The sequence below is a fragment of the Microcaecilia unicolor genome, chromosome 3 (genome assembly GCF_901765095.1).
Source record: "Microcaecilia unicolor chromosome 3, aMicUni1.1, whole genome shotgun sequence".
NCBI classification, from domain to species: domain Eukaryota; kingdom Metazoa; phylum Chordata; class Amphibia; order Gymnophiona; family Siphonopidae; genus Microcaecilia; species Microcaecilia unicolor.
In genome coordinates, this window is record NC_044033.1 from 305792790 (window position 1) to 305819968 (window position 27179).

General features: G+C 44.2%; 1 protein-coding gene across 2 annotated transcripts in view; it reads right to left on the minus strand.

Moving 5' to 3' along the window:
- Positions 1-27179, minus strand: part of SLC4A8 (solute carrier family 4 member 8) — a 492841-nt gene that overhangs the window by 87574 nt on the left and 378088 nt on the right. For both annotated transcript variants that reach the window (XM_030198274.1, XM_030198272.1), the window contains exon 14: positions 9199-9444. In XM_030198274.1, coding sequence (XP_030054134.1) covers positions 9199-9444 — 246 coding nt within the window. The remainder of the gene's footprint in view (positions 1-9198; positions 9445-27179) is intronic.

Sequence of the window (27179 nt, forward strand, 5' to 3'; positions counted from 1 at the left end):
TACTGGTTAGACTAGAGGGTAATTTTTATAAAGGATTTTTTGCATATAACAGCCTTTATGTATAAGAGTGCTTTTATAAAATTACCCAAGGGGAAGGCATACATTTTCAACATATTTTGTAAATTATGGGGCTAAATCTACAACCAGGTGCCTCCATTAAGCACCCCAGTGCTGTACGGTGAAAGCCAATTCTATAACGGCACCTGAGCACCCATATTCCATTACAGAATACTAGCATAGCCCTGTATCAATGTGCCTGACGTTTATGTGCCCACAGTTACACCAGCCATAAACCTGCGCAACCGTGGTTGCATAAATGCAACAGGGATGCACATAACGGGCACTATTCTGTAAGTTATGTAAGTGGGAGCCTTGCCCATGCTCCACCATGTATGTGCTACCTTGCAGTTATATGGTATGCCACTTACACACATCACTGTAAAATAGCATTCAGGTACCCTGTTGCCAGTTTTGCAGGTAAGTGTACACTTACGCATGTAAGTACTATTATTCTTTACATTTACACATGCATCACAGTAAAAACACTTGCTTGTACCTTCTTTCAGAGGAATTCTTCACAATTGTACTCAACATTTAGTTTTCTTGGTTCAGGGTACTGAGCTACTGCAGCACCTTAGACTACATTCTCTGTTGCTAAGACTCAGCCCATATACACACTAGCAAAGTATGTGCCATAGTTTATAGTTTATTAAAACTTACTCTATTGCCAAGCTCAGTTGCAGATCTGGGCGGTTTACAAACTGAAAAAACAAAATATCAATAAAAGTAGGAAAAGGAGCTACAAAATTCTGATAGGAAAGGATAAAAGCACACAGTTATGGGCATAATCGAAAGAGAAGGGTGCCCATCTTTCGACACAAATCGGGAGATGGGCGTCCTTCTCTCAGGGGCGCCCAAATTGGCATAATCGAAAGACGATTTTGGGCATCCTCAACTGCTTTCCTTTGCGGGGATGGCAAAAGTTCCCAGGGGCATGTCGGCACCGTACTGAAGGCGGGACGGGGGCATGGTTAAGAGATGGGCGTCCTCGGCCGATAATGGAAAAAAGAAGGGCGTCCCTGACGAGCATTTGTCCGACTTTAATTGGTCCATTTTCTTTCACGACCAAGCCTCGAAAAGGTGCCCAAACTGACAAGATGACCACCAGAGGGAATTGGGGATGACCTCCCTTTACTCCCCCAGTGGTCACTAACCCCCTCCCACCCTCAAAAAAATAACTTTAAGAACTTTTTTTCCAGCCTCTATGCCAGCCTCAAATGCCACTCAGGTCCGTCGCAGCAGTATGCAGGTACCTGGAGAGTTGTAGTGGGTGCAGTGTACTTCAGGCAGGCTGACCCAGACCCATCCCCCCCACCTGTTACACTTGTGGTGGTAAATGTGAGCCCTCCAAAACCCACCACAAACCCACTGTACCCACAGTAGGTGCCCCCTTCATCCCTAAGGGCTATGGTAGTGATGTATAGTTGTGGGGAGTGGGTTTTGGGGCAGGGTTGGGGGGCTCAGCACACAAGGTAAGGAAGCTATGCACCTGGGAGCTTTTTCTGAAGTCCACTGCAGTGCCCCCTAGGGTGCCCGGTTGGTGTCCTGGCATGTCAGGGGGACCAGGGCACTACAAATGCTTGCCCCTCCCACGACCAAATGCCTTGGATTTGGCCGGGCTTGAGATGGCTGGCATCGGTTTCCATTATTGGCAAAAACCGATGCTGGTCATCTCAAAACTGGCCATCTCTGACATTTGGCCAGCCCCAACCATATTATCGAAATGAAAGATGGCCGGCCATCTTTTTCGATAATACGGTTCAGGACTGCTCTTTGTGGCGCTGGACCTACAGATGGCCGCCCATGTAGATGGCCGGCGCCATTCGATTATGCCCCTCCACGGCAACTAGTTAATAATGCTTACTTTTCTCTCTCTCTCTCTCTTTTATTCCCCCCTTAATACTAAACTAGGTCCTGCTTGCTTTTCCCTCTCTCTCTCTTTTTATTCCCCCTTAATACTAAACTAGATCCTGCAGTGCCTGCTAGATTCTATCTGTTAATGTTGTGGTACAAAGTTTTTAAAATTAAGTGGAAAAGACTATGAAGATTAGTTGATAAAATTTGCTTTTTATATTTTTATTTTGCCTATCACTAACCTACAATTCCTCCTTTAAACCCCAATCTCTAAGTTCCCAAAGCACAAAGCAAAATAGTGTTCACTTACCAGAGAAATGTCCTCTTCTTTTGGAACTTCCACAAACACTGAGAGGGGTTCGAGAATAGAGATGATTGCAGATACTATCGGCTGCCCGGGTGGACTGTCAAGACTTTTATGTACCTTTGAGGGTAACATATATATTGTTGGTAGGATGGGATGTTTTCTAAAGAGAAAGTCTCTCTCTTTTAATGTGACAAAACCAGAACCATACCCAAAGTTGATCCCAAAATTGATTTCCTTTATCAGGTCTTCTGTAGGGTCTTTGTCAAGCTGACAATAAAAGGCCTGTGGACTTCCTGGATAGAGTCTTCGGTATTCATAATTACAATGCCCCCTCCCTTGTCTGTTGGCTTGATTGTAATATCTTGATTGTATCTGAGATTTTTCAGTGTCAGGTATTCCTCTCTGGAGAGGTGAAAAAAGTCCTCTTCTTTCTGTTTTCTAATTTAAGCAAGTCTGTCAGTACACATTGATGAAATGCAAATCAAAGTAGGGTATACACAAAAAGTAGCACACATGAGTTGTCTTGTTGGGCAGACTGGATGGACCGTGCAGGTCTTTTTCTGCCATCATCTACTATGTTACTATGTTACTATCAATGGGTCAGTAGGTCCGGGTGGTATCCATGTTGATTTACATTTAACCATAGAGGCATCACTTGTCTGTAAAGAGCAGTATGGTGTTGTGGGTACAAATTTCAATCCCTTCTTTAAAACTGAAATTTCCATGTCTTTCAGTGTGGTCCTGGATAGATTGATTACTGGGATGTCGAATTCCTGTATGATCCCTGACAGCAATGATTCATTCCTCATCCTCTTCCTCTCCCCCGTTTCCTGACTCTGAATTCTATCCTGTGATAGAACTGATGGTTCCTTGATGGATCCCTCTTCAATATCCCAGAGTTTGTCTAAAATATGACTCTGACTGCTGTCAGTTCTCAGAATAATAGTGGAGTCATCAATGGGGGTAGAAAAAGGAGATATAAAGAATTTGTCTGAATCATTCCAAGTTCTTTTCCTAGTTTTCTCACCAGTTACAATAGATGATGTCCCTTCATTCATGGGTACTTCTTTCAACAATATCTCTCTATCTTTGTGACTATGTCTGCGTCCTTTGGAACAGCCTATGGATAGATGTTACCGCCTCTATAATAATCTTTGTCACGTTTATATTTATTATATTTCAAAAGACGCCTTCAGTATTTGTTTCCTAACAGCCATTATAGCAAAGAGCATTTTTACTAAGGAGTGGTTAGTGAAGAAACCCCTAGCATGTGCAAATTCCATTGCCTGCCTATTTTCAATTTCTGATTGTTTTGCACCACATTTTGGTGTGATTTATCTTCTATTGGGGGCAGCAGAATGTCTTTTGGGGGGGGCGTGCCCATGCTCTATCCCCAGTTCCACTTCCAACGCCGCCCCAAACTATTCCCTACCATTTGTAGAAGCATAGCAAGCACTATGAGCACCATGCCCAGCCGTCCATATATGGTCTCATGCATACATGGCATTAACAACCTGATTACTACCCTGTTTCGCCGAAAATAAGACAGTGTCTTATATTAATTTTTGCTCCCAAAGATGCGCTAGGTCTTATTTTCAGGGGATGTCTTATTTTTTCATGTAGAAGAATTCACATTTATTGTTGAACAAAAAAAAATGAACATTGTCTATTTTTGCAACTTAGGCTCTCCTCCTTTTTTTTTTTTTTCTTTTACCGTCTTTCAACACCACCTCCAACCAGTCCTGCTTGTTTCTCATCGGTGTTAAGGGAAGGACCCTTGCATAAGTCCACCGTCGAGAATATGTTGAAAAAAAAAGTTGTACCAGTTTCGAGGGGAAACCGGAGTTGAAAGATATGAAAAAGTTATGAGAGGGAGTTAGTTAGATGGATTTAGGAGCAATACAGTTGACAGAGGATAGACAGCGAGAGGTTAAAAAGAATACCTGTGTAAATGACTGTTTAACTTGTACCACTTCAGCATAGAACAGGGACAAAAAAACGAACGGAAAAGGGGGGAAAAAAAAAAATCACTTTCTGAGCTTTTAAAAGTGAACTGTAGAGCCTCCTCTGCCGAAGCAGTGCTGGACTGATAAGGCAGCTAAAGTGGGCAAGCTTCCCAGATTCTCATGTCTTTGAGATAGTGAACTACAGCACTTGTTAGGGAAAACTTTTAAAAGCTACAGAAAGAAATGGCAGTTTCGGGACCCTGGATAAGGATATTAAAAAAATGTGAGAAAAAGGGTTTAGAACTTACAGCTCTTCGGGCAATTTTAAATAAATTTACAAAGGCAGATTCGAAGCCCAAGAGGGAGTAACCATCCTCTGCTACCAATATGTTTATTTTCTCCGAATCTGCCTTTGCTAATCCAGCAGCGGAAGCAGTGGCCCGTCTCATCTCTCTCTGGGCAAAGTTACATATGCCCTCCAAATATCTAGCTTTCCCAACCTTGAATCTGCTCATGACAGGCTTACACCATCAGGCAGTATGGACTCTTGTAATTAGAAAGGAACCCAGTATGTAGTAGATATAATAAGATAGTTTATTACAATCTTACCAATGGTAATACAGGTAGGTTAAGCATTCACATAATGGAACCGCATATCATGGCACGTCCTCTCTCTCTAGCCTTCTGGAGTCTCCCTTCTCTGTTCATCTTCTCCTCTCATCTCCTCCTTCTTCTCGTCTCGTCTCGACTTGTCTGAACTAATACTCCTCAAACTGCTGCTTATATACAATTTTGGCCCTATTCATTTCAATGGACCCCAGCTGTCTCAACTGGGCTCCTAGTCCTTATCAGTTGATCAGAATGACTTCACATATTCCCAAACCTTCCTGTAGCCCCCCCTTTGGATGTTCTCACCCGGGGTGCAGCTGACCCAGCACTATCTCTACGTAACCATAGCAACTCTTGCTTATGACATCTTGCAGGTGCCAATCTCAGGATTGTTTATAGAGTAGATCGCCCCCACCCTTGCCAGTTCAGCACTTGCCACAGTGAAATGTAACTGTGTCAAAGGTGATCTCTGATTTTTACAAGCTAGCTCTCTTTTGTATCAGAGATTATTCTGATTTTAAGAAGCCTAGCTCTTATTATGAGCCATTTGCTTGCAGAGGCCTAGCTCTTTAGCCTGAGCCATTGACCTGTATTTTACTGAGAGCAAGGGCGGCCATATATATACAACGCCCATCCCACGCCCCTCCCATGGAGTTGCAGATTCCCCCGTCCCTTCGATTTCAACCTCCCCCCCACGTTACTGACCCCTTGCCCCCGTGACGTTTTTTTTTAGCAGCGCGAGGAACTGAGTGAGTGACACGGCGTGAGGGGCGGGAGGGCGGAACAGTGTGAGCAACTTTGTTGTGATCAGCTGTGCTCCGAGGGCGGGGCTAGCGAGTGGAGGGCGGAGCTATTACGAAGCCGATGAACACTTCAGGGCTTCAGGCTTCACTGCAACGCTGGCGGCTTCAGAACGTTGGATGTGCTTTTTATTAGGTAGGATTATTTTGTCTTTGGGTTGCAGCGAAAAAAATTAGGTTTCTGTGTCCATGTCCCATCGAAGCCAAACAAAAACTTTGCTAGGTCTTACTTTCGGGGGAGGCCTTATATTTAGCAATTCAGCAAAACCTCTACTAGGTCTTATTTTCAGGGGATGTCTTATTTTTGGGGAAACAAGGTATATGCAAGCTCAGACATTTCATCTATAATGCCTCTAGAACAATGCAAGTCTAACAGAAGCACAACTCTTATTTACTGTACTTGGAAGCTGCTGGAAAGGTCCTGATATTCCAGGATAAGCAGGCTATTATCAGAATTGAATCAATGCAGGACTCTTGGAGACGTGGAGGGGCATAATCGAACATCGCTGGCGAAATAGATCGCAGGCGATCTATTTTGGCGGTGGCGCAACAGCTGGCCGGAGCCATATTATCGAAAAAGATGGCCGGCCATCTTTTTTTCGATAATACGGTTTAGCCTGGCCAAATGCCAGAGTTCGCCGAGTTTGAGATCGCCGGTTTTGTTTTTCAGCGATAATGGAAAAAAATGCCGGCCATCTCAAACTCGGCGAAATCCAAGGCATTTGGTCATGGGAGGAGCCAGCATTTGTAGTGCACTGGTTCCCCTGACATGACAGGACACCAACCGGGCACCCTAGGGGGTACTTCTAAAAATGTTTAAAAATACACAAATACCTCCCAGGTGCATAGCTCCATTACCTTGGGTGCTGAGCCCCCCAAATCCCCCCCCCAAACTCACTCCCCACAACTCTACACCATTACCATAGCCCTTATGGGTGAAGGGGGGCACCTACATGTGGGTACAGTGGGTTTTGGGGGGGGGGGGTTTGGAGGGCTCAACTCTTAGCACCACAAGTGTAACAGGTAGGAGGGTGGACCTGGGTCTACCTGCCTGAAGTGCACTGCACCCATGAAAAACTGCTCCAGGGACTTGCATACTGCTGTCAGGGAGCTGGGTATGACATTTGAGGCTGGCATACAGGCTGGTAAAAAAAGTTTTTATTTTTATTTTTTTAGTGTGGGAGGGGGTTGGTGACCACTGGGGGACCACGGGGAGGTCATCCCCCATTCCCTGCGGTGGTCATCTGGTCAGTTGGGGCAACATTTTGAGGCTTGGTCGTGAAAATCAAAGGACCAAGTAAACCCGGTGAAATACTTAGTGCCGCTTTTTTTTCCATTATCCGCGAAAGCCGTCCATCTAGTAGCCACGCCCATGCCCACCCATGTCCCGCCTTTGCTATGCCACCGACATGCCCCCTTGAACGTTCGCCAGTGCGGCGACGGGAAAGCAGCGATGGTGTCAAAAAAGCCACTTTCGATTATATCGATTTCGCCGCTTTTGAGAGATCGCTGGCCATCTCCCGCTATATGTCGGAAGATCGCCGGCGATCACTTTCAAAAATAAGCCTGACTGTGTCTGGTCAACATGCACTTGTTTATGTTCCCCAAGGGCAGAAAGTACGTCAGCAGGAAAGACAAAAGCCTCTGGTTTCTCTATAAAAAAAGGACCTGTTATCAGAGATCCAGTGTCAACATCACATCCGAGGGGTAAGATCTGCATTGGACCAGACGGACATCAGAGGGGCTGCTGACATCTCAAGGACTGTATCAGGTTATGTGCCATGTATCTTGTATTAGTGCTCTTGTGTTAGAGTGACACTTTGTACTTCAGAGTCCAGACTTGGGTGCGTGTTTACTTTAAGTTATCTCTGTAATGAGCTTGTCTATATTTCTGTTTTATACCATGTTTGCTCCTATGGTAAATAAAATTGCCCTATTTTTATAATATTTGGATATGGGGTTAGTTCCTTCTATTAGTTTGGTGCAGTAGGCTTGGAACTAAGGATAAGGGGAATACAATTGCACCTGACACTTCACTCACTAATGCTGGTCTTCTCTGGGACACATTTCTTTCAGAACTGACACTGTCAGCTACCCTAATAACACCCCAAACAGAGTGTATCTGTATTGTGTCTACACATTCCACAGTCCCACCATGGTGTCCAGTATCTCTTTCCCTCCCTCTAACCCCCCACCCCCATTGTGTCCAGATTTTCTCTCCTTCAACTCTCTTCCCCACCATGGTCTTCAGACTCTGCTTTTCCTCCTTCCTCCATGGTCTCCAGCATCTCTGCATTTCCTCCTCCTCAACTCCCTCCTTTGAAGGCCTCCAGCATCTCTGCCTTTCCTTCTGCTCAACCCCCTCCCCCATAGTCTCCAGCACTTCTGCCTTTCCTTCCTCTCAACCCTCCTCCTACCTATGGTCTCCAGTATCTCTATCTTCCCTCCCCACATGGTCTCCAGTATTTCTTTCCTTCCCTCACTCTCAACTTTGCCCCATGGTCTCCAGCATCTCTCTTCCCTTCCCTACCCCATGGCATTCAGCATCTCTCCCCTTCCCTTCTTCTTTCTCCTTTTCTGCCCATGGTATACAGCATTTATCCTCCCCTTCCTCTCTTCAGCAAATCTCTTCTTTCCTTCTTCCTTCCACCACCTGCCCATGGTATCCAGCATTCAAGTTTCAAGTTTATTGATACTTGATATACCGCCAATTAGATTACTATCTAGGCAGTTTACAATTCCCCTTCCTTTTCCACTTCCACTCTTCCACAAATCTCTCCTTCCCCCTTCTGTCCATGGTGTTCAGCATTCCCCCTCCCCTTCCTCTCTCAAGCACATCTCTCTTTCCCTTCTTCCTCCTCTCTCCTGTCCATGGTGTCTATTATTCCCTTTCCCCTGTTCAGCATATTATTCCTTCTCTATTGCCCCATCCCGCCACTGCATGATGTTTATTCCTTTACCTTGCTTCCCTGGGGCAGCAACTCTATTATCTACCTATGAGGCAACACGTGACTCCCCCTGTTTTGATGCCTATGTCTTCTTTAAAAGTTCGAAGTGTCTAGGTCTGTGGTTGCTTTTCCTTTTCTTTTTTTGTTCTGCTGGACCTAGGCACAAGATTACCCCAGAGGCCTTGTGTGCTTTGAAAGACATTTTTACCCAGTGTTAGAAAAGAATCCCGAGAGAATGGATTGTTTAAGTTGCTTATCTCCACCAACAGCCCCAGCAAGTGGAGTAAGAGATATATTTCCCACCAAATTTAACCCTTATTTTTAACGGTATAAGATTATTCTGCTGGTCACTGGATTGTCTGTTTTATTATAAATTTATTTTGTACTACAGCACAGAAAGGTCGTAACTGAAGATGGGGGGGATATAGTTTAAATAAAAAAATAAATACATCTGTGATCCTCTGAAATCTAATTCTGTTGTTTCCCTCAGATGGGATCACAAAAAAACAGATTCTGTTTGCAATAAAAATAAAGAGAGCAAAAATTACAATGTCTTGACAGAATAGAGATCTTTTTGTTCCAGAGACATGTGGCTCTATATCCCCTCTTCCTCACTGCTGACTCAGAGGCAGCACAGCCTAACATGGAACAGACTACACAGTGCAGGAACTCACTAGTAGAGGGTGAGATGGTCCAGCTGGCTGTGCATGTGGATGGGATAGGTCTCCCCCAGATGAATCAGCTTTTCTATTGCCTCATAGATGAAGATGATGCAGATGAGGGAAGCAAAGGCCTCCTCTGTGAAGCGTGTAATGTAGCAGACGAGGGAACTGGCATCTGTGGCCACAAGAAGGATGCACAGGAAGGCCGTCCATAGCCCAATGCATGCTCTTAGGGACAAGTACGACAGCTTTTGGTCTCTGCAATAAACAGACAGCAGCATGAGAAGGCAGAAGGATTCTAAGAGCACCAAGGCAAGCTTTAACCCAACTGCATCACACAATTAGTCAACAGACCCTCTTGGCCCCTCCCCCTGCCTCCTCTCCTGCTTATATTTCTGGCAGTGTGATGGGACAAGCAATGAATCACCTCATGTGCTATGTAGAGGGAATCCTTTTAAATAACTTTCTCTCTCTCCCACACTCACATAAAAATTCACAGATATTTCATAGTAAGATAATATCTGCAACCAACAATCTTCTTCTCCCTGATTACCCCTCATATCTAATCTCTTTCACTGTGTTCTTCCCAGGATTTTTGTCTGGCAGTTCCTCATCTAATATGCTTGGTTGGACTCCAGTTGTAGTAACACCTTCTTTTTCCTGGCCCCCACCCTTTGAAATGAGATAACCCTCCTGCTGTGGCTGGAGTCATCCTACAGGAAGTTCAGAATTTTGTTAAAGATTTATTTGTTTCAGTGGCAACTAGCTCATAGATAGTCTGTAGGCCTGGACTTCTACTGTAAGCCTATACTTTCCTTTCCCTCTGTATCTCCTGCTGACCCCTTCCTCCTCTACTATTTGCCCTTAAGGTTCTGCCTATAACATTACTGGCATTCCTTTCTGGCTTTTTGGTTAGGGTACACCGCTTTGATAAGGCCATTTACAAGAGGTGATATAGTAAACACTGTATTAAACATTTCTATGCACATTTAACTGGCAGAATGGCTTGCTTATACCCTTGCAGTCAAACATGTACATGATAACACACTTCTGCAGTAAGAGACAACACTGACTGTATGTATTAATCTACACGCAAATGAGGATGGTATCAAATTATTGATCTACCGTCATTTACTATGTTACTAAACTGAATATGTGGCCTGATTGACAGAGAGGGTGAAACGTTCTTGGTTTCTACCAAAAACAAAACTGCAGTCTATATCAGCAATATTCCCTTCTAAATAGGGCAGATGCTATCATCTAGTACTTTCATAGATTACAGGTCTGAAGCAATATTCCCTCCCAGCAGTGCACTAGCTGGCAGTAAATGCCCTCCTCAAAGGATTAACTGCTATTCAGTACAAAACTAATTTCTTCATATCAGAATTTAAGTACACATACTTATGATGAGAAATATCATCAAATAAACTTTTTCAGATTCTTTAACGCATTTCCTGTAAAATGATCTTGCATCTCTGGTAACATCTATGTGCTGGATCTTCAGTGGCCGTGGCTAACGGATAAAGTTAAGTGATGGGGGTGGGGGAAGGGCTCTCTACTTTACTTGTATATTCAGCAGCTCTGGCAGTTTAAATATTGCCACAGTATGCAGTGACTGTGTTGCCACTATTATGCCCAACCTAATCCTGTTTCCAAGTCTATACATAAGCTTTATGTATAAAACCTACAATGGAGTCCTCCATGCATAAAATTATGTGTAGAACTAGGGTAAATATTTTTTTTTAATGGATTTATGAAGTCAGTATTTCACCAATCATATTTGCCTTTTAAAATACCAGCCAAATATATTTATTATTTGAATTTCTTAATCTGCTATTCCATTATTTTCGCCTAAAGACAATACTAATAAAGACACCTGCTTTTTAGCTTTTTCAGTATCTCCAATCCATATGACCTTCATACACACTTTCTCTTCAATCATTCCCTCTCACTTCTCCCAACCATTCACTTTCATTCTCACCCTTTTCAATAACCCCTTTCAAGCTCTCTCTGTCACACCCTAATACTTTTCCATCCCCTATCACCATCTCTTTATCTTTCCCTCCTCACTATTTCTCTCTTCAGATCTTTTATTCTCTTGCACCCTCTCTTGCTCCTTTCCATCCTTGGTCTTACTCTTCCATCTTGTGGGCACAAGATATCACTCAAAGCTTGATATGAATAAGTCTTTGGGACTTTGACCATATGTCCTGAGTAAGGGGAGAGCCTAGATGGAGCTCCCCATCCAATGCTGGACGTACCTTTTGTTAGGACATACTGACATTTCAGCAAAGGAAAAGGGACAACGTCTAGTTGGGTATTAATGTCCATAACTGCAGTATGATTTAGAACTGCAGAGAGGGATAACGAATAGCAGAAAGAGGCTGAGTACACTGGTTTAGTTAGAGCACACAGTAGCCTAGTTGTCAGGGGTTTAATGAAAACAGGACATTACACCTGTAGATTAAGAAGGCCCCGCTATAAAGTAGACAAGTGATCATTTCTGATGTCCAATGTTTCTTTCACCTTCTCTCCAAATGAGGAGTCTCTAGTACAAGGATCATCTGACCATTAGCACAAAAACAAACCAGATGTCTGGCAGCAATAACCAAAGAGGAAATTCTGGAAGAAATGTCAAGGATGTTATAAGCTGTACACATAAGATGTGTACAGCACTTATCGGCCTCTATTAAAATGACTGCTACATAAATCTGAGCCTATTGTGAAAAGCTGAATGAGAATACTTGTATCTTTTTTTTTTTTTTTTTTTTTTTTGAAACAGAAAAGATTTATATAGCAGTATTTAAAATAACCCTTGAGCTATAAACTTGAGAGTGAAAAAGAGGGTGGCCCTCATCAAACAGAGGAGCAATCAAATGGAGATTATTTACTCACCCCTAGAAAGGGATAATATAATAACAAGGTAACTATATGAAATGCCCCAAAACATAACCCATTTCATGAAAGCAACATAGATACATTTGTGCCTTCATAAGATTGACTCTCAGAACTATACCTAATAGTGCACCTGGGTAAATTTGTGCCCGTTTTCCATGTGTATCTGTACATTTTATAGAATACGTGCACACTAATGGGACAATTCGGTAAACTAGGTGCTAAAATTAACCCACATATCATGGGGAGAATTCTGTATAGGTCAACCAAAGTTAGGCACTGGGATGATCCAAGCTAAGCTAACATTCCATAAAGGTCATTCCATGAGGCTTGGCCTCCATAGAATATAAGTTCAGGCCCAAATTCCATAAATGGCACCCTTAAAATCGGCATTAAAAAATGTGTGCTTAGCGTGAATCTAAAGTTAGGAGTAGTTTACAGATTACACTCTCGTGTCGTGCTTGCGCCTAAAATGTAGGCGCACTCATTTAGGCCACTGAAAACTAAGCCTAAATACCTGTGACTAAGGTGAAGATCAGCTGTATTCTATAATAGTGCTCATAGATTTTTGAAATGCCCACGACCCGCCCATTCCATGCCTATAGCCACACCCCCTTTTCGGCTTTGCGCTTTAGAATTTACACACACCGCATTGTAGAATATGCCTAGAGCATTGTGCACATAAATTCAAATTTAAGCCAATTAGTGCTGCTAATTGGTCAAGTACTAATTATCAGCGTTGATTGGTTCACTAATCAATTAAGCTGTGCGTGCAACCTGGCCATGCAGCCAAACTAACACGCACAACCTAAGGTGCCATACATAGAACTTGGGAGTCAGCACGCATGTTTGCACTTAACCTTGAGCAGAAGCATTGATTCCTGCCAAAAGCTGGTATAAACACTTGCGCCCCACTAATGGCAGGTGCGGAAATCACAATATTCTATAGCTGCGTGCCTAAATCCTGGGAACTTCCCCTCCCCTGGTCACCCCCCTCTTTGGAGTTACATGCAAGGTAAGTTAGGTGCATAGGTTATAGAATGTGGCATAGGGCAGATCCGTGTGTTATTACTGACAGCCAATTAGCATTTGTTAACACCAGTAATTGATTTTCACCTATTTAGCCAATCAGTTTATGGGCAGATCTGCAATTGATGCCCAAAGTTGCATGCTGAACTTTGGCAACATATACAGAATCCAGGGGTATACATAAAATGTGTATATTACTAGTGTATACATTACATTACATTTTGGGATTTATACCACTATCACCTTTTCAGTTCTAAGTGGTTTACAAACATCTTAAAGGGGTGTAGAAATCAAAATATTCCTCTGGGGAATTACAATGGATTGCTCTGGGTGCAAGCAGGAATCTAATTATAATACATATTTCCTAAATAAGAAAGTTTTTATATTTAAATCTGTTTATTGATGTAGTATATAAAACATGTATACATAATGACCAACAAATAACCTTCAACTACAACAGTCAACTTGCAATCCGTCCACATACATCAAATCATTTTCTTCTTTATCCCCGACCCCCCCTCCCCCCGCCCTCCCTTCCTTTTGGTTTATATATCAACATTTTATTGATCGTAATTATGTGCTTATTGCAGACAACAAACAAATCTATAATACAAGGTGTATGTGTATAATTCCTTATACAGTGTAACTTATCTACCATCAAACTTTCTAGTTTCTCCCCCCACCCTCCCATCCTCCCTCTTACAACACATAACTTCTTATGTATATCCGTTACCGTTACATATCACAGAAACCAGAACTACACCTTCAGCTTACAACAGAAATATATCATCTATAACTTCTCCCGTTATTGTAGTCACTAACCATTGTATACCTTCCTCCTCAACTTGCTCCCCCCCCCCACCCCCCACCCCATCTGAGAGCCCAAAATTGCTGTTTTACTTATTTTGGCTTGCATCCCTCCTCATGTGACCCCTTGTGCCTCCTCTCTCCCATATGTGCCTTTTGAGTTCCCCTCAGAGCTTGTTGAATATTAAGCTGCGAGCTTTTGGTGCCAGTGATTGTATATAAGGCTCCCAAACAGCTAGAAATGCCTTTCGCCTCTTGGGGGAAGACCCTACTCCCCTACGTTCCATCAGGAGGAGATCGTGGAGCTTGTTCCTCCAATGCCAAAAGTCTGGTGGAGACTCATTCGTCCAGACGCCCATTATGATCTTTTTCCCCACCAGGCTTGCCTTGCGAACGAGCTGCTGGGTCCCCTTACCATGAAGCCTGAATACCTCATATTTGTCTAGTAATATTCCCTGGGGCGAGAATGGGATCCGCATGCGCACCAGAGATTCAAGATATTGGAATATCTGCTTCCAGAAAGCTTGAGTCTTGTGGCACGTCCAGAGAGCGTGCCCCATCGTGCCTTCCCCCTGCCCGCATTTCTGACATAGCGGGTCTGGGACCCCCCCAAACCTAAATAATTGGTTTTTGGTCATATATGCCCTGTACATGATTCTGTATTGGCATTCCCGTAAGCCCGCATTTACTGAGATCTGAGGGACACGAGCTATCAGTTTGCGAAAATCTAGTTTTAAATGCGGTTGCCCCAGATCTCCTGCCCATCTTTGACAGACAGCAGACGTGTCTCTCTCTCCTTCCAGCTCCCCCAAAGCTCTTTGCAAACTTGAAACTGTCAGCCTGTCTCCTGTAATCTTTCCAAAGAAGGCCCTAAGCTTCCTGCCGTGACCACTCCCTAATTTACTGTGGTCCAAGGACCAAACATAGTGCGCTAGCTGATTGTATGCAAATATGTGGTTCATACTTATACCTACTCCCAAAGCACCCAAGGACAGGATCTTCCCTCCTGCGTCTAGCACATGCTCCAGTCTCGTGATCCCCAGTATCGCCCATCTATGAAATATTTTGTTCTCTGTACCGGGGCCGAATTGTGGGTTATCCTGCAACGGTAATAAATCCGAAATATCTGCCTCCAAGCCCCATTTCTTATTCAAATCTCTCCACACCTCCCTCAAAGGGCCCAGAAGTACACTGTGACGAATATGGGCCGGTACCATTTTCCCATCCCCATGCAATAGGTAGTGCGGATGGAATGGTTTAAAGAAATCATACTCCATACTACGTGGTGTATAGTCTTGCCTACCTAGCAACCAGTCCCCCAAATGTCTCAACAGGCAGGCCTGATTGTATCTACGAATATTTGGAAGGCCCAAACCTCCCTCTTTCCAGGAACCCATGAGTAAATTCAGTGGCATTTTTGGTTTCGAATTCTTCCACACAAATCTCCTCAGGTGTCCGTGTATCTGTTTTAGATCTCTGCATCTAAGTCGCAAGGGGAGTACCTGGAGCGTGTATAGCCACCTCGGAAATTCCACCATGCGAAATAAATGTATCCGCCCGTGCAGTGTTAGTGGTAGCGCCCCCCACCTAATTAGTCTACTTTTCATTTTATCTAGCAAGTTAGTGAAGTTTAGGTGGTATAACAGGGAGGTTTTCATAGCAATCTTAACTCCCAAGTATGGAATAAATTCCGAAGCCCACTTGAGTGGGAATCCGGCTCCCCATTCTGTCTTTACACTTTCATGAGCTGTGAGTGCCACCGATTTAGAGTAATTTATTTTAAACCCTGCAAAGTCACCGTACTCCTGAAACAGTTCCAATAGGGCACGTAGCGATCGACCGGGATGAGTAATATGTACCAATATGTCGTCCGCAAATGCAGACACTTTAAACATGGAAGATCCCCATCTTACCCCCTCCACCTCCGGGTGAGACACGATTTCCCTAATCAATGGGTCCAGGGCGAGCACAAACAGCAACGGGGACAGGGGGCACCCTTGTCGGGTGCCTCTTCTAATCTTAAACTGCGCCGACTGTTCCCCGTTAATCCACATGAATGCCTGTGGGTTTGAATAGAGTGCCCCCACTGCCATTCGAAAGTGACCTTCCACCCCTACTTTTTCCATTAGTGTAAACACAAAATTCCATACGACACGATCAAAGGCCTTCTCTGCATCAAAGCTGACCAGCATAGAAGGCCTTTTTTGCCTTTCCATAATCTCTAGGGATGCCAAGAGTGCCCGGACATTGCTCCCAACCTATCTTCCTTTTACAAATCCCACCTGCGGGGCTGCGATCAGGTCTGGCAGAACCCTTGCCAGACGATTAGCCAGGATTTTGCGTAAATTTTTACATCACAGTTTAATAGGGAGATGGGCCTGTATGACCCTACCTCTGTGCTGTCCTTCCCTGGCTTTGGTAGCACTATCACTTTTGCTACATTCAATGCTTCAGACATTACCCCAGTGGTTGCCATCTCATTATAGAGTTTTAACAATGGTGGTGTCACCTGTTCCTGGACTAACTTGTAGTAGGCTATAGTGTACCCATCTGGCCCTGGTGCTTTTTGAATTTTGCTCTGCTGGAGTGCCAGCATCAGTTCGCCTTCCATTATGGGGCCATTTAGGTACTCTTTCTGAGACTCTGATATCTGTGGCAAGGCTTGATTGCTTAAATAAAGCGTACTATCTTGCATAATCTCTGTGGGCTCCCTATATAATTTTTCATAATACCTCTTGAAACAATTTGCAATGTCTTTTGATTCCCTGAGAGGTCGGCCATCCTCGTCCTTGACTTCCAAAATACCCTGACACCCCCGTTTTCCCCGTATCAGTCTCCCTAATAATGCCCCAGCTTTATTGCCATGAATGAAATATTGGTATTGGTAGTATTTGTGTGACTTTACCGCCCTCTGGTGCAGTAATTCATTCAGCGCTTTTTGGGATGCTAGTAGTGCTCCCTTCTCCTCCGATGACATGCGTGCCCCACACCTAACCCTCTGGTAACGAACTTCTTTCTCCAGTCTAATGATCTCCTTATCTCTCATTTTCTTAGCTCTGGCCCTATATGCAATGATTTCCCCCCGTATCACCGCCTTAGATGTTTCCCAATACAAACTGGGCTGGCACTGATGTTGTTTATTGTATTCCGCATATTCCATCCATTTTTCATGTAGATATGCCTTAAAGTGTGGGTCCCAAAATAACTCAAAAGGGAATCTCCAACTGCCCCCTCCCTCCCTCTTCCCTGGTCCCTCCAGCTGTATCCAAATGATAGAGTGGTCTGATACTTCACTCGGCCCTATTTCTGCTGTTGTTACCTTTGGGAATAGGTTCCTAGAGATAAAGAAATAATCTATCCGTGACTGTGTGAGGTGCGCCCTGGACAGATGTGTGTAGTCCCTCATACTTGGGTGTAACACTCTCCACACGTCTATCAAGTCCAATGTGGAGCAGAGGAAGGGCAGACCCCCCACCCCCTGTACCCTACTATTTGCTGTGGGACCCGTCTTATCCATCTGAGCGTCATATACTAAATTGAAGTCCCCTCCCAAAATCACATTGCTCCCCTGATAAGGACCCAGCAGCTCTATAAGGGTTTGATGGAACTTACGGTCATACACATTCGGTGCATACACATTGCATAAAATATACCTGAAGCTCCCTAATTCCACTTCTACCAGGACATATCTCCCCTCTGAACCTTGTTTAACCCGCTTAATCTGAGTTTGCAAGCCTTTACGTATCAAGATCACTACTCCCCCTTTCTTGCCTGCCGCCGGGGAACCCACCACATGTTCTACCCATCCCTTCTGAAATTTATTATGTTCCTGCGAGGTCAGGTGCGTCTCCTGCAAAAACGCAAGGTCTGCTTTATGTCGCTTAAGTGCTTGTAAGACCTTCGTGCGTTTAATGGGAGAGGATATCCCCCCCACATTCCAAGACACTAATTTAAGTGGTCTCATTTTCCTGCAGGAATGACTTAAATTTTGTTCTTTTAACTTTCATTCTGGGGACACCCCCCCCAGCCCCTGGGAGTGGCCCTCTCTCGCCCCCTTGTTTCAGGCACCTTGCTCTATATCTCGTGTTCCACTTTGCTCTGAGGAGGAACGCATTGCAATAAAGTGTGAATACCATCCAGTATATAAGATATATAGGCTCACTCTCAGATTTCCCATCCCTCGTCCCCTCCCCCTTCCCATCCCACCCAGTCCCTCCCCCCCCCCCATCTCCCCCCCTTCCCAAAAACTGAAATTGAGTCCTCACTCGAGAACTGGTCACGTCTAAGCCCCTCCCCTCACCCTGCGACATCATAGAACATTATAACATTTAATACCCCACTTTCTCTCTTCATGGGTAAATAGTCTATGTTTCTCCGTCCTGCTCACCTCCCGGCTGCAGCAGTCAGCCTCTTCAATTTTACTGTCCAGTGCTGCATTGTACAATACCTCTCAGCAATTTTCCCCTTGAGTTGCATGCTCTTCTCTCCCGGTGCCTTCCATTCTCTTCACAAATTGTTTCGCTTCCGCCGGGGATGTAAAGAAGTGGGGTTTGCCTTCAAACTGTATGCGCAATTTTGCGGGAAAAAGCAATGCAAAACTTTCTTTCTTCTCATAAAGTTGCTTGCAGACTTCTGTGAATTGTCTGCGCTGTGCCGCCACCGCAGCTGAAAAGTCCTGAAAGCACAGCACTGTTGATTCTTCATATTGAATTTTACCTCTCTGTCGCCATGTATGTAGTATTTCCTGCTTGTGGGTATAATTTAGGACCCTACAGATCACTACTCTCGGTCTGTCCTTCCCTTGTCTGGGCGGCCCGATTCGATGTGCTCGTTCTATCTTCAAACCGCTCTCCGTCTGTTTCATGCCCAACACCTGGGGCAGCCACTTCTCCAAGAACTGCCGAAGGTCCACCTCCCTGATGGACTCCGGCAGCCCCACTAGTCTTAGATTGTTACGACGGGAGCGGTTTTCCAAGTCCTCAATTTTAGCCTCTAGGTTCTCCATTTTCTTTAACATTTCCTTCTGCTGATTTTCCCGCTGTATACCTTGGTCTTCCACGTCAGATAAGCGTTGCTGGAAGCTGGATAACTCCATTTTCAGTCCTTCCAATTTACCATCTAGTTTTTCAATTTGGTCTGAAATCCGCTGCAGCTTTTTTTCCACTGAGATTTCTAGTAGGCTGGAAACTTCTCCCGCGATCTCAGCTGCCCAAAGCGAACTCGGCGTTTCACCCGAGGAGCCTGCGTCGGCCATCTTGCCTTCCCCCACGCGGCTCCTCGTGCCTTCTTTGCGGCTCGTTTTTGTGGTCATTCCGACCCGGTTTTCGCGGCGCTTTTTACTGGGTTTTGCTCTTGCGAGTTTACCGCTTCTTTCCTGCCGTTTCTCAGGGTTTCCCCCCGATTTGGATGCCGCTATGGGTAGATGTTGTTCGAGGGGCCGCGGAGCTGTTACGTGCGGCGTCCTCCCCCTAGCCTAGCATCACGTGACCTCCAGAATACTTGTATCTTTTGAACAATGGTACGCATATATGGTACCACATGAGGCCCCTGGTAAAGCCTTCTAGCCAAGATGCTCCAAGAGCTGTGGATCTTGCACCCTCATGGTTGCTTTCACCATGGTTGCTTCCATCATGACAAAGCTGAACTTTGCTAAAACCAGTTACTGGTTGAACCTTATATTTCACATCCACTTTCTTGAGAAGAGGCTGTATGGTACATAGAGTCTGCCAGAGGCAAGATTGTTGGTCTTGCAGTCGTCTATGATTTGCTACTGCAATACTGATTTTTGGGCCTCTATGAACTAGAGATGGTCAAAAACATCAGCCCATGCTTCCGTTGTAGAGTGAAGATACCTCCCTTGCCATATGTTGAATAAATCTTGGGTAAGAGATATCTTCGTAAAGGAAATTTTTTCTTTGCCACAGGTGGGAATGGATTTGAAGGTATTTCCATGGAATATTCCTCCACATATATAGCAAGATGTCAGAACCCAGAGACAAAAGTAGCAATGAATATGCAGCTTCAGGCTTTGAATCTGAAATAATACAGCGCAATAGGGTTTTGAAAAGAATGAATATCTTTCTGTGCTGGAGTTACGCCAGTTGACTCAGATGGTGCTGCACTGTGCTGTTGATATTGGACAATTCTGGCAATATCCCTTTACAAACTCATTAAACATTTTTTTCAGGAACAACGTGGCTGTTCTGACAGTGATAGCGATAAAGAAGGTACTGCAGTCAATTACATTGGAGGTTGGGCTGTTGACTGTTCCACACAGCAATCTGGTAAAACAGGTGAGGTAGAAGAATCCTGTGCTGGTAAAGCAAGAGTAGCACAGAAGACACGTTACACTGTGCCTGCTAGCTGTGTCTGATCTGTGCTCGATTTGTAAAGACTGTGCTGCACCTTGGCTTTAGTGCTGATGGTTGGAGGTGGACTGAGTTAGAGACAACTGAAGAACTTTATGTTTGGGAGAAACTCAATGAGGACCTTTGCTGCAGATATGTCTTTCTCAAGCGCCTTGGAAGAGATTGGAGATGATACATTTCCCTTAGTCTTGTGTGAGCGCTCAGAAAGCAGCTGCTGCTTTGGGCCTAGAAACAATTAAAGACAACCTAATATGAACAGGGTTGGGGTCTTACAGACATGAATCCCCAACACCCGAAAACACTTCCTTGGAACAAGTTGCTAATTGGGTCTTCAGTGGTGTCTTGTTTCACACGGGCTCACTTGGCACTGTGGCTCGCCTTTCGGCCGTGTCGGGTCATTTTTTATGAGAATTTCGTCATTTTTTATGTGAATAAACATATTATTTGGTATCCTCATTCATTCTCCTCACTTTTTTTCTCCATATCTCACGGTTTCGTGAGGGTTTTTACCTCCTTTTTGTTTTAACTGTGGCTCGCCTACCTCCTCACTGGTCCTTATACTTGTAGCTGTACAATTTAAATGTTTAATTTTAATCTTTTAATCAAAATTGTTTAATCGTGATCTCTTTTTGGAGCTAAATTTGACAGCGGTTCCCTTTTTTTTAGATCAAATCACAAGTCAGAAACATTGGAATACAATTAGATTCAACACTTACACCAGTGGCGTAGTCAGACTGCCAATTTTGGGTGGGCACAAAATTTTCTCTCTACCCCCCTCCCCCAGGAAATATTTAGTCACACTTTTCAGTGAGCTTTCAGAGGCCAAAACCTCCTGGGTCAGGTCAGTATAATGCTGTTACGGTATCCTCTCCTGACCTAAGGCAGGAAGTATTGGTCTCTGAAACTTTATTAACACAGGTACCATATTACTTTATCCTAAATTAAAAATAAAATTATTTTCTTTACCTTTGTTGTATGGCCATTTACTTTTTCTCATTGTGTTGCTTCCAGTCTCTAGATTCTGCTTTCCTTCGTCTTTCTCTTGCCAGGGTTTCCTGTCCATTCATCACCTATGGCTTTTCATCTTTTCCTCACCCTTGTTCGCCACTTGCCCCTTCCTCTTATTCTCCAGTCTTTCCCTACTCTGTCCTCTCCCTCTTTCCATCCAGCAGCTCCCCTCTTTCTCTCCCCATCCTTCGTGTCTCCCCTCTTTCTTTTGCATCCAGCGTCTCCTTTTTCTCCCTACCCTTCCATCCAGTGTCTTCCCTCTTTCTCTCCTTATCCTTCCACTCATCTACCCTCTCTCCTGATCCTTCCATCTAGTGTCTCTATCTCCCCTCTCCTTCTATCCAGTGTCTATCTCTCTACCCTTTTCGGTTCAGTCTCCTCCCTCTCTCCACATCCTTCTAGTTTCTCCCCTTTCTCTCTGCATCCTTTCATCCATCTCCCCTCATTCTCTCCCTATCCTCCCATGTCCAGCAGCTCTCTTCCCTCTAGTCCCTTCTTCCTCTTCCTTCCTTGTCCAGCAGCTCTCCAGCCCCTTCCTCCTCTCCCTCCCATGTCCAGCAGCTCTCTCCCTTCCATCCAATCCCCTCCTCCTCTCCATCCCAAGTCCAGCAGCTCTCTCCCTTCCCTCTAGTCCCTTCTTCCTCTTCCTCCCTTGTCCAGCAGCTCTCCAGTCCCTTCCTCCTCTCCCTCCCATGTCCAGTAGCTCTCTCCCTTCCCGCCAGTCCCTCCCATGACCCAGCAGCTCTCCCTTCCCGTCAGTCCCTTCTTCCTCTCCCTCCCATGTCCCAGTAGCTCTCTCTTCCTTCCCTCCAGTCCCTTCTTCCTCTCCCTCCCATGTCCCAGTAGCTCTCTCTTCCTTCCCTCAAGTCCCTTCTTCCTCTCCCTCCCATGTCCCAGTAGCTCTCTCTTCCTTCCCTCGTCCCTTCCTCCTCTCCCTCCCATGTCCCAGCAGCTCAGCCACTTTCCCCCCAGGCCCGCGAATCCACATCCTTCCCGCGCTGTCGCAGCCCTTTTGTCCCGCGGAGGCAGCGTTTCCTTCCTGCCCTGTCTTCTCCCCATCAGAGAGGGCCAGAATGGACGCGGCGGGGGAGGAGCGAAGCTGCCAATGTGTATGGCAGCGCAGCGCGACGGCTGAAAAGGAAAACGATTCCACTTGCAGGCCGGGACGATGCAGTGGAGCCTGGGGAGAAGACAGGGCAGGAAGGAAACACTGAACGCTGCCTCTGCGGGACAAAAGGGCAGCAACAGCGTGCGAAGGATGGGCAGGCCTGGAGGGAAAATGGGTGGGCCTGGGCCCGTACAGGCCCACCCGTGGCTACGCCCCTGTTGTGAAGTAATATAAAAACCTACAAAAGTCATTCGGGAACAGTAGAGCAACTCTACTATAATAGCACTAACATCTAGGAATCTCACAACAAGGGTCTACCTAGGAAAAATCAGCAACATAAATATTGTAGTGGGCACTAGAACATCAATATACCTATTGAAAAAGATTAACAAGCCAGATTAATACAGACTGATCCTACACAGACATTCAGTGCTTAACAGAATACCTAGCCTCCTTCACACACACAGAACATACAGACCCTCATCATATACAGAATAAGTAACCATACCCTAAAAATATAAATATATAGACAAATATTAATCTGAACCTCCAGACATTGAATACATTGCAACACCAGAAATAAAGAAACAGTGATGTGTGCAAAACAAAGATTGCAGCTGCAAATTTCAAAAACTGATATATTCCAATCACTACATTAGAAATTAACAAATACAAATAAATCAAAAAAACAAAACATAAGGTGATATATTTTCATTGCACTAACTTAACACGTTTTTTTAATTAGCTTTCAAAGACCAAAACTTCTTTCCTCAGGCCAAGGTGGTATAATGCTTTTATGGTATACTGTCCTGACCTGAGGAAGGTGGTTTTCGCCTCTGAAAGCTGGTCAAAAAATATATTAATTTGGTCCAATAAAAAATATCACCTAATTTTCCATTTTTTTTAATTTTTATTAACTTTTAGAGTTGACTAAGGGCCTCTTTTACTAAACCGCACTAGCAATTCCTGGTGCAGCAAATGAGAGGAAACCCATTCAGTTCCAATGGACTTCCTCTCATTTGCCATGCATGAATCGCTTGCACAGTTTTGTAAAAGAAGCCCTACCGTGGCTACCACACTAATTTAATCAGAATTACAAATAAAATTATTTTTCTACCTTTGTCTGGTCATTTAGTTTCTCTGGTTTCTGCTTCTTCAGTCTTCTCTTAACTCTCTTGCCAGGGTTTTCTGTCCATTTCTCCTTTTTTTCTCTCTCCTTTCTTCTATACTTCCTCCACTACATTTATGTCTTGACACTCATCTTTGAGCTTTCGTCTATTTTTTCTGCATTTCTATCCATTTAGATTTTATTAATTCTTACTATCCAGTCTTTAAGCTCCCTTTTTTCACTGAATCTACCTACATTTTTCCATGTTTCCCTCACTCAAACCCATCTATTCCCCTTTCTCTTATTCCCCAGTCTTTCATTAACTCTTTCCTCCTGTCATATAACATCTCCTCTGTTTCTTTTTTTCCCCTTCTCCCTCCTCCACTATGCAGCATCTCCTCTTAGTATCTCTTTCTCTTCCCCACCTAAATGCATCTCCACTCTCTTTCTTTCTCCCCCTGCCAACCAGCATCATCCCATCTCTTTCTTTCTGTCACTTCCCCATATTCAGCATTGCCCCATCTTTCTCTCTTCCCTGTTATCCAGAATTGTCCCATATCTCTCTCTGCTCCCCCATTCAGCATTAGTGTCTTTTTCTCTTCTCCCCCATCCAGCATTGTGATCTGTCTCGCTTCCCCCATCCATCATTGCCCTCTCTCTCTTCCACCCAATTCAGCTTCACCCCATCTATCTCTGATCCCATCCACTATCTCCCTGTCTCTCTCTCTTCCCCCATCCAACATCTCACCCTCTTCCTCCCTAGCCAAAATCACCCCCTCTCTCCTCCCCCCATAATCATCACCCTGTCTGTCTCTCTTCCTGCTCCACACTCAGCATCATTATCTCCTTCTCATCCCCCATCTAGCATCGTCTCTTAATCTTCCTCCTCATCCAGCATCATCCCATCTCCACTTCCATCATTATCCTGTCTCCCCCCCCCCCCCCCCAGCATCATTATCTCTCTTCTTCTCATCCAGTATTTCTTTCTCTCTCTCTCTGGTACCTCATCCAGCATGGCGAAGTCTCTGCCCCCCCCCCCCCCCAAATCAAGTATCACCCATCTCTCTCTCTACCTTTACTCTCCCCTCTCTTTCTCTGCTATCCCATCCACCATGGTGCAGTCTCTGTCCCCCACTCCCATCACTCTCTCATCAAGCATCACATTTCTGAATCCCTTTTGTCTGTCTCTTCATTCCAACATTCAGCGTCATCCCCTTTTGTCTCTTCCCCTTTCTCTTCTGATCATCTTCTTCAACATCTTTTAAGTTCGTCGGAAGAGCAGCACGGTATTAGCAGTAAAAACAAACTGAAAGCATATGCGGGACTCCAGTCCAGCCCCCCCGGGCAGCTTTCTTCCTTCTCCAGCCCCCCTCCCCCCGAGCGTTGCATCTTTCACCTTCTCTTCTGCCCGTGTGGTCACTGTTTACTTCCCTGAAGCCTTCTCCCTCCTGCGCAGCGTCGGCGAATGCGATTCACAGTCAGCCTTCAGTGCCAGCGTCGGGGCTTCTCCTCAGGCGCGTCACGCCTACTCTATTACAACTTCCTGTTTTCCGCAGAGGTGGGACGCGCCTGAGGAGAAGCCCCGACGCTGGCACTGAAGGCTGACTGTGAATCGCATTCGCCGGCGCTGCGCAGGAGGGAGAAGGCTTCAGAGAAGTAAACAGTGAACACGCGGGCAGAAGAGACTATAAAAGATTAAGAATTGGGAGGGAAGCAGCAGAAAAAAAAATATTTATTTTTTCAGAACAGCTGTTTGGGGGAGCGACCGCTCCCCCTGCGCCCCACCTAGCTACGCCACTGAGAAGACCAGCACCGGATTGGAGGAGCAGGACAACTTGGGTGGGCCTGAGCTGTCATTGGGTGGGCCTGGGCCCACCCAGGCCCACCCATAGCTACGCCCCTGACTTACACTGATTCCCCAAATCTAAGCAACCTTCAAGAGCTGCTTCTACTATTTGCGACAGCTACGCTGCCTCTCTCCTTACATCGAGAAGGTAAATATTATCCCAGTTGTACATGCCATTTCTCTGACCTCATGTGCAACTTTCTTTAAATCAATCACCTTACTTTCTAATTCTTCCTACTTTCTTACCCTTCTATATGTTACATCTTTGCTTTACCCTTCACTATCACCTATAATATTGTATTACATATTGTGTTATTGTAAATAGTATACCATGCCATACTTTGTATTGTTTTTGAATATTTTTACTGCTGTAATTGTCTATTGCTCATGTTTGATCTATTCTTATTATACACCGCCTTGAGTGAATTCCTTCAAAAAGGTGGTAAATAAATCCTAATAAATAAATAAAATAAATGAACATTATATTCAGTCAATATGAGATTTTGCTTCTCATTCCTCCATTCTCTTTACCTTCCACTCTTCAGTTTCACTCTTTTAGCAATACCAATACTGTTCTTATTAATCGCTATTACCTCTTTAAAAAAGGCTCAATGTGATAGGGATTTATTACAAAGTACAAAATAAAAAATCAAAATAAGCCACCCAAATTGAAAAATTACAACTAATAACATTGCCCAGCAGCTTGTGAAATTTTAAATAATCCATTTCTACTCTAATAGCTGATGGAAGAAAATTCCAACAAGGTTTAATAGCAATTGAAAAGACTGAGTTAAAAATTATAACAAATCGAATTCCTCTATAAAACAATGGGCAAAGAATAAGTTGCCAAAGCAACCTAGAGGAAGAACCAAAAAGAGAAGTGGAATTCTTACTAATTAGTAACTGTGAAGTTGAACCATAAATTACTTGATGTAATGAACAATAAGCTTTAAATAAAACCTGTTCAGCAACCAGAAGCAAGTGTAATGTCTTCATATAATCAGACACACTAGTCAGTGGCGTAGCTAGGGTAGTTGACACCCGGGGCCGACCATTTTTTAACCCCCCCCCCCCCCCCCCAAAGCCAGTACTAGGCATACCGAGAATACAAAACACTCAGGACCTATAGAGCAATTCTACCATACCATAAGCAGTAATTTGTACGAGTCACACAAGGAAAAGGAAAGCATCTTAAACACTACAGTGAGCACTAGAACATCAATTCACCTATTGTAAAACGAAAACAGACAGATTAGTACAGATCGTCAATCCTGCACAGTCAATGCCAACCGAAAGCCATGTCTTTTTCACAAACACAGATACACCCTAATCCACTATAGAATAAGTAATCATAAACTTTCTATTTAGACAAAAATTAAACTGAACCCCCGATGCCAGACTCTGCATACAATGCAACACCACAGAAACAGAAAATGTCCCCTAGTACTGTGCAAAATATAAAGACAGCAGATGCAAATTTGAAAAAACTAACAAATACCAATCACCACTTTACAAATTAACAAATAGAAATAAAACAAATACAGAAAATAAAATAATACCATTTTATTGGACTAATACATTTAGCTTCCAGAGGCCAAAATCTCCTTCCTCAGGTCAATACAGTATAGTACTGTTACAGTATCCTATCCTGACCTGAGGAAGGGGGTTTTGTTCTCTGAAAGTTAAGTCAAAATGTATTAAAATTAGTCCAATAAAAAGATTACCTTATTTACATGTTCTATTTATAAACATTTATTAACACAGCTACAATACTATATCCTAAAGCAAAAAAAGATATATTTTATTTACAGTTTGTTGTCTCTG